This window comes from Nicotiana sylvestris, chromosome 10, assembly GCF_000393655.2.
Source record: "Nicotiana sylvestris chromosome 10, ASM39365v2, whole genome shotgun sequence".
Classification (NCBI taxonomy): Eukaryota; Viridiplantae; Streptophyta; class Magnoliopsida; order Solanales; family Solanaceae; genus Nicotiana; species Nicotiana sylvestris.
In genome coordinates, this window is record NC_091066.1 from 60,081,918 (window position 1) to 60,092,482 (window position 10,565).

At 38.1% G+C, this 10,565-nt stretch overlaps 1 protein-coding gene across 1 annotated transcript; it reads right to left on the reverse strand.

Moving 5' to 3' along the window:
* Positions 1–512: 512 nt before the first annotated feature.
* Positions 513–1,262, reverse strand: LOC138879405 (uncharacterized). Its single transcript, XM_070159015.1, has one exon. The coding sequence runs from the start codon at positions 1,260–1,262 to the stop codon at positions 513–515; it is 750 nt and encodes a 249-aa protein (XP_070015116.1).
* Between the last annotated feature and the right edge of the window lie 9,303 nt (positions 1,263–10,565).

The following is a 10,565-nucleotide window of genomic DNA, read 5'->3' on the forward strand; positions in this document are numbered from 1 at the left end:
TAGGTTTGGGGTTGGGGTTGAGGTTGAGTATATTGGTGCGGCGGACCCGTTGAATCATGTCCTGATCCTGAGAAAACCATGGCAACATCATCATGTTCCTTCTGACCCAGCAAGCTTCTTGTGTCGTTCTAAATTACTTGTGATGTGGCTTTTAAAGCAGAATAGCTCATGTTTTTGCTCGACTTCAGCCCATCTTCTACCATTTCTCCCATTTTTACCACATCATTAAAAGGCCTACCCACAGCCGAGATCAAATGCCCAAAGTAAGTTGGCTCTTGAGCATGAATAAAGTACTCGACCATCTCTTTTTCTTCCATTGGGGGATTGACTCTAGCAGCTTGCTCTTTCCATCTGAGCCCGTATTCCCTAAAGCTTTCATTAGGATTCTTTTCCATCTTGATTAAGGACATGCGATTCGGGACAATTTCTATATTGTGCTGAAAGTGCCGGGCAAAGACCTGAGCCATATCGTCCCATGTGTACCACCTGCTAACGGCTTGGCGGGTGTACCACTATAGAGCTGCCCCACTCAGACTCTGACTGAAATACGCCATCAATAATTTGTCTTTCCCACCGGCACCTCTCATCTTACTGCAGTAACCTCTCAAATGGGCCACAAGATCTCTGTGCCCATCATACAAATCAAACTTTGGCATCTTAAACCCAGCAAGAAGTTGGACGTCAGGAAACAAACACAAGTCTTTGTAAGACATGCTTATCTGGCTCCCTATCCCTTGCATGTTTTTTAGAGACTTCTCTAAGATTTTCACCTTCCTGGATATCTCATCTTGCTCCACTGTTTTAGCAGGCTTTTCAGTTTCACCGGGAGGCTCAAAATAAGGAGCGTGAGAGAATGGATCCGAGACTTTGAAAGTTGGTTCTGAAGCATAGTGTTTGGAATCGGGGACTTTGAACACAGTCTCATTAGAGGATCGAGCAAAGGTAGCAGGTGGATGAGCTACCAAAACATGAGTGGTCAAAGAAGCGGGATACGAGGTGGTTCTGGGGGATGGTGTGTGAAAAGGTTGTGGGGAGATATTAGCAGCAGTGGAAATCTGGATTTGTGATAGTGGTGGGATAGTTGGAGGGTTTTCAGTGTAGTTAGTGGGAAATGAATGTAGAGGATGCCCCTTGATCCAAGATTGATATATTTCTGCCATCTGTTGTTTCAACATTTGGACCTCCCCTTTCAATTTAGACTCCAACTCCACAAACTCCATCAACGGGTCAACAACTCTTGTGTCCAGGTCTTTGCTAGTCATGGCTACCTTGCTCTTTGGCCTTGTGTTGTATGGATGAGTTACCTTAAGAACCACAAACCAACCACCCTTCTGCTCAATGGAGATAACAAAAAGGAACAAAATGAGGTCATCAAGTTAGCGTTAGGGCATATAACAAATGCAAATATCACATTGTGTGCAATGCACCTAGCAACAATTAACAGTCCAAAAATGACTTCGAGGGTCACAAGGTCACTTGGCATCATCCCAATTTGTTCATTTCAATCTTCTCTTTTCTTTTCTTTTTTGGCATTTCTTGGCTTGCTCATTTTCCTTCCTCTTTTTTCTTCTAGTTATCACTCTTTTCTTTTCTCTCATTTCTCACATCCCATAATTTCAACTCTTTTTTCTCTTTTTTTTTTGTTTCATTCTTTTATCCTTTTTCTTTTAATAAAAATAAATTCGATCGAACCCTATGTAGGTTGCCTACGTATCATGACGCTGCATGAATAAGATCTTTGCGTAGTTCGGGAAGATCGGGAATAAAGTAAACAAACTAACGTTCTCTTTTCTTTTTTTTTTTTTTTTTTCTACCTTAATGACTACTCTGATGAGAAAAGAGAAATAAAAGAAGCAAATCACTTTTTTTATGAATTTTCTAGAATTAATGTTCTATAACCTATTCTAAACTCAAGCTCGTATATATTTTTTCTCTTTCTCTTTTTTTTTTGAAACAAATACTCTATGGGATGTCACGCCCCAAAATCCGAAGAGCACGACCGGCGCTCAACCGAGTAAACCCGACTGAGCAATCCTGTTAGGTTTCATTCTACCCAAGCCAACTCATAATTAAATAGGAGATGGACTCCATTGTTCAGAATTAGTAAGTATTTCATTAACAACTTCCCATTTCATTTCCATTAGCAACTTAAGTCATAATTATCAAAGTATTACAAGTTTTATAAATCTTTAGCAAACATCAATATTTCTATTTTAAATCCAATACCCGGCACTACCCACAACCTGTCTACGGAGCCTCTAAACATAACTAAAGAGTAATGTAATATGGAAATGCCGGTAACAAGGCTCCAGCTATACCTCAAATACAAAGTACATGATAAACAGATGAATCAGGACCCCGAAATGAAGTGGGGCTCACCAAGTCAGCTGAAAGGATGATGCGACTCTAGCTGCGACCAACATTGCCTGCTATAGAAATACCTACATCCATTTAAAGACGTAGCGCCCACGGCAAAAGGGACGTTAGTTCCATCGAATAGCACTAGTATGTATAACTAAACACCATCTAGTTAGAAAGAACTATCATACCAGAACAAGAAATCATAAACACCTTCTCATTAGAAAGAACTAACAAACAAGAATAAGGAAATCATAAAGGTTAATTAAGAGCTTTAACAATCACCACATCATCAAAAAAACGAACCATGTAATCTTTCACATAATTTCCATGACATTAGTTCAGTCACTTGATATTGTTCATCATCATTCATAATACCACCGCTTTCTTGAGTGGAGTCCGATCACGACCCGATCGGCTAGGTCGCCTCATTTGAGACATGTACCTCAATCACAATCTCATTCTCAATTTTCGGAGTTCAATATCAGCACAATACCACCATGTGTGCGGCATGGTGTCTGATCACGGCCCGATCGGCTAGGCCGTCTTACCAAGACATTGTTCCTTTCTCATTAGTCATCTCATTTCAATCTTTATTTCACATATATCATTTAATAGGCACCTGGTGCCACAATTATCACCTCATACTTGGCACTAGGCCATATTTCATAATTCAATCTCTTCTCTCCCACATTTCACATTATTTCCACATGTTTCACATCAATATCAATTTCAACAACAAGCCATTCAATTCAAGATGTCAAGTACACATAAGAGGAATCATGAATAATGGGCATATGCAATATTTCAGAAATCATACACCTCAAGTTTATTAACATTGGAACTTTAAACACAACGGATTCTTCCAAAAAGGAGAGGACACAGCATACCGCAATAAAACACACATCAAAGGCATAAGCAAACAATTACACCAATTGTTCTTAAATTACTGTTTTTCAATCATGACAATATACAATTTCAACATCGAAGTATGTAACAACCCGGATCACATTAGATGTACTCATAAGGCAAAACATTATCTCGGACAACCACTTATGGCATAAATTGTGTACAAAGCCTTTAGGACACTTTATTATTGGAGTCATTTATGGAAAGCAAAGTCGAGGCTCATTTCATAATCTGTTTCATATTTTCTCATGTCATAGGCATCACCAGGTACAATTATAATTCAAGTTCTCAGTACATTGGCCACACTCTATTTCCCAAATTCGTTTGATTACTTCAAACATCTTCATACATAGAGGATTTCATATAGTATTGGCATAACATTTTCAATTTAAACTAGACTTTAAACCTAGGCATTTTAGCACATAGTTCACATTCTTCACATATCCTCATTTACCAAGAATCACACATTAAATATATGAATATGTACCTACCACATACATTTTCACAACATTAATTCGCTAAATATTACCAAAAGCAAGTACTGCATCAATCACGTTTCGAACTTACAATATTTACGTGGGCACCATGAAAGCTCAATTTCTAAAAGACGGGGTTTTAGCCATACATACCTAGTTTAATCTTTCCTTAAATTACTACGACGTTCCGAAAATTCTAGCAATCCCAATCTACTTGAGACATAACAAAATTGAACACAAATTAGGAAGGTATTCATGGTTTCAGCTCATTTGAGCATTTTATCAAACACTAGTTGAGCATCTTGATTTTACTTTTACAAGACTTCCTTCATTCCCCAACCCAATCTTTACTTATTTATATTTATCAATCTTCCCACAAACCTAATTTGTACATGCATGTATACATAATACTATTACCCCAAGAATCATACCTCAATAACCCATCTCACAATCTCTACCACACCAACACAACCTAGGTTAGACACCTATAGCTTCCAATCACCATCCCATGAGTTACCACACTTAATTCATACTCATATTTCCATAATAACTCCATATATGTAAGTCTAAGGGTAAAAGATTACCTCTTGTAGACCAAATCTTGAAAGACAACTTTGGGGTGTTCTTGAGATTTTTGAAGAAATCCAATCAAAATCATATTGTAACTAGTGATTGAGAAGTGAAATCACCATGAAAACACACTTAAAAACTCACCTTAGGTGTGCAATTGGATGCCTTGGTCGAGTTGGGGGTGTAAAGGAAACCCTAAGCTTGAGAAATGTCTCAAATTCTCTTATTTCCGGTCCTTAGGTGTATTTAAAAGCCTTCCACTAGCGCGATCACGCACCTGGTCACGCTAAAGTAGCACGACGAAGGCAGAAAGCTTCGCAATATGCGTGTCCACTAGCGCGATCGCGCACATGGGCGCGCTAGTGATGCAGGCTCAGTAAAATGGTCATAACTTTCTATATATACCTCCAAATGACAAACGGTTTGTTGCGTTGGAAACTAGACTTAAAGGGCTTTAATATGATAGGTATTACATCACACAATTCCCTATATAACTGGAGATATGATTGTTCAAAATGAGGTCTTGTGCGCACTCATTTACAACTTTCGCCTATTATGAAATTTTCCAACTTGGCTTAGACTTAGGCCTCTCCTTAGACCCAATTCACTTCTAATACTACTTATACGCTTATTAACATATCCAATTGATATCCATCATATCATGAATCCTCATTTGCACACAAAATAAAATAATTAGCCTACCTTGGCACGACGAAATCTTAAGTTACTTGAAAAAAAAATCTGGGGCCTTACATGGGAATTATTAAGGAAAACCCCTAGAAGAGAAAAATATTTTTTTTATTCTTTTTTTAGGAAGTAAATCTAAAGAATAAACCAAAGAAAAATATTTTGAATTTTCGTTTGATATCCTGAGGAAAGATCTCCAACCAAGAAATGAAAAAGATAAAAGATATTTTTGGATTTTAGTTTGATTACATAAGGGAGAAACACTGAAATAAACCAAAGAAAAAGTATGTTATTTCCTTTTTCTTCTATGTACAATGTCCTAAAGTTCTAGTAAAAAAAAATTAATTCATTTTTTCATTAATTTCCCAAAGAAGAACCTGAGAAAATATTTTTGGATTTTTGGAATTAATATCTTAAAGAAAACTTTTGAAGAGGTACTAAAAGAAAATTTCCTTCTTTTTTTTTTTGAATTTTTAGTCTTAATATACTAAAAAAAATATAAAAGCAATTTTTTTTTGTTTTGAGTTCTAGATATTAATTCCTAAGGAAACTCACCTCAAATAATTTCTTTTTTTTTCATTTCTAGAATTAGTATTCTAAAGAAAACTTACTAACGAAAATATAAAACGCAAAATCTCTTTTTTTGGATTTTTGAGTTATAACACACTTTTCAAATACAAAATAGAAAGTACAATAACAAAAGACTCGATATTATTGTACAAAACTAGAAGGTAAAAGACGACATAAAAAGAAAAACAGACTCAAAACATAAAAAATAAAAAAAAATTCTTTAAGCAACACCTGAATGAGCGATCCTGACTGGATGGTCCCGGGGTGTCTGTCATGCTCAAATTCCGGTAAGTAAATCCACACATGTATGAGAAAATTAAGATGAAATAAAGTTAAAGACCTAGAACGCTATGTGAGACAATAACCTTTCATGTTGGACAGATGCAAGACATGATTGTGACTATTTTTCTAAAATTAACCTATGTGGCTAAAAGTGGCTTAAAATGCAAGATTTGGCTAAGACCCCGCGAAGCCAAGAACCTAAACTCAATAGGAAGACCGGATCCTATGTGGGTTGCCTACGTATCACGCCCGAAAGACGAGAATCAGGTATGCGTAGTTCGGGCAGATTGGATACGGGCGAGAATAAAAAAAACAACTAATTTAGAGAAAATATGTTTTATGACTTTTGTTTTGAAAAATGATGAAACACGTAAACTCTTTTTAGATTTTTCTTTTTCCTTTTTTGATTTTTTTTTTTTGAAAATGATGGGAAAGTGAAAAAAAATTGGATTTTTCATGTTGTTTTTCTTTTTCTTGGAAAAAAATGTGAAAGAAAAATTTAACTGGGCCCTACTTGCTTCATTTTTTTACATTTCACCCCTTTTTTCATTTATCCTCAACCCTCATTGGTATGCCAAATGACCCTTTTACCCTTGAGGAAATGCAACATATAGCACATAGGATGCATCAGGATGGTCTTTTATTTTCAGGTACATCTGTCCTAGATGGACCCAACCCCTGTGTTGAGTCCCCTAAGTCAAATGCACGTGATACAAACAAACATTCCTACTAAGAATCCTGCATGAGGCTATGTTATTCTAGGTTTAAAACCTAGGGTTGTGTTCTTGACCTGGCTTACCCGAGCGGACAACTCGAGCCGAAGAGGGGGCAACATACCGGGGGCATTAAAGTCTACCCGGCCTTGTTGCTGGCCCAGCCTCGTTCTATTTGGTATAACTTCAAACAGAAAAGTGGGCCACACGAACGTGTGCATCATTTTTAGAAGACTCATAGGGGTGGCGTAAGAAGGCATTTTAATACAATTCAAACAATATCGAAATGGTAAATAAACAACAATTAGCACATTAGGTTCACAAAAATATAGTAATATTAACAAAAAATAAAACCAAATAAAATCATATTAAAAAGCTCGAATTCTTGAACCCTGAACCAGAAGTTCTAGGTTCTTGTCCCCAACAGAGTCGCCAGAGCCGTCACACCTCCTTTTTACTACCCCGGAAAGGGGTATAAGAGAGTTTTTCCAATTTAAGTGACAATCGAAACGGGATTTATTTATATTAAAATCAGAGTTACCACTTGGGATATTTATGGTGTCCCAAGTCACTGGTTTAAAATCCTGAATCGAGGAATGTTTGACTCTAATTATGGTCTGCGAACATAGAAATCTGGGTAAGAAATTCTGTTAATTCGGGAGAAGGTGTTAGGCATTCCCGCGTTTTATGGTTTTAGCATGGTCGCTTAACTATTAATATTGGCTTACACATTTTAAACCCACGTGAATTTTTAACTTTCTAACCGCTTTTAATGTTTTTAGGAAATTTCATGATCGTCATACACTTATGTTTTTTGAAAACACATCGTAAACCATGCTATATAAAATGCACCCGTGGTTCATGGCATATTTATTTTATTTAACATTATTGGAAATTGAAGTCGGGTCACATGAAATGCACACCTGGATTTATAACATGTTTATTTCATTACTATTATTCAAAATTATGGCAGGGTCACATGAAATGCACACCCCAGCCCTTTAATCTAATTTGACGTAGTTCAGTTGATGAATAGCAACCTAATTTCTATACTGTGATGAAATCACGTTCAGCTATAACTAATTCGAGTAAACATACGAGCATATAGCTAAGTGAGCAAATTCAAAACTACGAAGAACAATTACAGAATCAACGGGATCATATCACCAAACCAATAATTAATGTCAAGCTTGCATAAAACAAATAGAGGATGAAAGAGTTGAACCTCAATATAGCTGTACAATTGATTGTTTCACTACTTTGAACTCGAGATGTAACGAACCGCGGACAGAACTCGAATTAGCATCGGAAAATTGAAAATCGGACGGAACTCAACCAAGCAAGGATTCAAACCCATATTTTAACCAAAGTTCATTCTTGAACACCAAGAAAACAGAATTGAAAAATGAAAAACATGAATCTGTAATTTTTTTATTTTCCCCTCTTCTGTCCATTTTTGTTTTTGTTCTTTTTTGTTTTTTTAGTTTCAGATCTGTATTTGCTCCTCCTTGCTGTTTCTTTTCAATTTTCTAACTCCTTTTCTTTCGTCCAATCCCCCATGTTCGTGCATGACTTCCCCCTTTAATCCTTTTTTTGTTTTGTACGTTCCTTTGTCTTTTGTATTTGTGTGTATGTGTGTGTGCGTTGCTGAGCAGTAAAGAGGTGTGGAAAGAAGCATAGGGTCATCCTAGCGGCGGGAAGCTGGTGACGAGGCGGCTGCTCGTTTTCTGAAAGTGTGGACCGGTCATTTGGTTTCAAGAGGAGATTCGGGGGGTCTGGTTTGAGCTCGAACTTTGGATTTGGAAATGGTGGTCATTTTCAGGTGGTCCAGCTACTGTTTCCGGCGAGTTAGAGGCTAGCAGCGGCTGTGTGTACTGATGAAGAAGATGCATGCGGCTGCTTTGGTGATGAAGAGAGGTGGGGCATGGCTGACGCTGGTGCGTGCTGGTGGCGTATGCTGCTATGGAGGGTCGGTGTTGTTGAGAAGCGGAGGCTGGTTTTTTGGTGTTAGATGTGCTAGGTCTGTTAGTGTTTTGTTATGGAGAAGATGAAGGAGCTTAGGTCCCTAGGGTTTTTTGGTTGTCTTCGCTAGGAAGATGAAGGGTCTCTAGCATGTAAAAAAACGGATCCTTATAAAGTCTAGTCTAGGTTAGTTTTTGTAGCTTTCTCTATGGTTTAAGGGGTATTGGGCTTGGGCTGTTATGGGTTAGGTCCGAAAATTAGGCCTAAAAATGTGTCGTTTGAGCCCAAATTTTATTCTTTCTCCGTGAACAAGACTAAAATCCTACCTTATTTACTAATTAATCTTACTTAAATAAACTAACTATTAAAATAAGACTAATCGTTAAAACAAACCTATTTTTTGGTATTTTCAGATAAAAATAAGGTACTATTTTTTATATTTTTTAGTTTTACGAAAGGTATATAAACTAAAAGCAACTAAAAAGAAGAAATATTTTTGTACTTTTATTTTTTTGATAAAATAAAGTAAAAGAGTCAAAACTAATTGAAATATCGATATTAGCATTAGATGTTTAGGCCTTGGCCACCATGTTTCTTAGATGGATGTTTCAAAGTCGTGTAGGGTTTTGGATTATATGATTTCTCGGTCTTCTCTATATGATCGTATTAGAGAGCGTCAGTATAACGACCCTCATCTGCTTGTCCTCAAGGACACGGTTCAGCACGGCGATGCCAAGGAGGTCACTATTGGAGATGACGGTGTGTTATAGATGCAGGGCAGGTTATGTATGCCCAGTGTAGATGGATTACGGTAGTTGATTCTTCAGGAGGCTCATAGTTCGCAGTACTCCATTCATCCGGGTGCCGCCAAGATGCATCAGGACTTAAGGCAACACTATTGGTGGAGGATCATGAAGAAGGACATAGTAGAGTATGTAGATCGGTGCCTAAATTATCAGCTAGTGAAGTATGAGCATCAACAGCCAGGTGGATTGCTTTAGAGGCTACAGATTCCAGAGTGGAAATGGGAGCAGGTTACTATGGATTTTGTTTTTTCTCCTAGGGACTCAAAGGAGGTTTGAATCAGTATGGGTGATTGTGGATAGGTTGACCAAGTCGGATTATTTCATTCCAGTAGTGACTACTTATTCTCAAAGCAGCTAGCTCAGGTCTATATTCACGAGATTGTAGACTTCATGACGTGCCGGGATCCATCATCTCTGACCGGGATACACAGTTCACATCGCGGTTCTAGAGGGTCGTACAACGTGAGTTAGGCACATGGGTGGAGTTGAGTACAACATTTCACCCTCAGACAGATGGACAGTCCGAGCGCACTATTCAGATATTGGAGGATATGGCGTTTGGGGTTCTTGGGATCAGTTCTTGCCACTCGCGGAGTTTGCCTACAACAACAACTACTAGTCGAGCATTCATATGGCTCCGTATGAGGCTTTGTATGGGAGGCGGTGTAGGTCTCTAGTGGGTCGTTTGATCCAGGTAAGGCTAGGCTATTGGGTACATACTTGGTTCAGGAACTTTGGAAAAGGTTAAATTGATTCAAGATCGGCTTTGCACAGCCCAACCTAGATAGAAGAGTTATGCTGATCGGAAGGTTTGCGACGTTGCATGCATAGTTAGGGAGCGGATTGCTCTGGGTTTTGCCCATAAAGGTGTTATGAGGTTCGGGAAGAAGGGCAAGCTGAGCTCGAGGTATATCGGACCAAGTGAGATTCTTAAGAGGATTGGAGAAGTGGCCTACAAGCTTGCACTACCACCTAGTCTAGCTGTAGTTCATCCAATATTCCATGTTTATATGCTTCGAAAGTATCATGATGATCCATATCTTGTGTTGGATTTTAGCTTAATCCAGTACAAGAATTTATCTTATGTTTAGGAGGCGGTGGCCATTTTGGACAAGCAAGTCTGAAAGTTGAGGTCGAAGAATATCACTTCAATGAAGATTCAGGAGAGGGTTCAACCAGTCAACGAGGTGACTTGGGAGACCGATCATGATATGCATAGCCATTGTCGACGC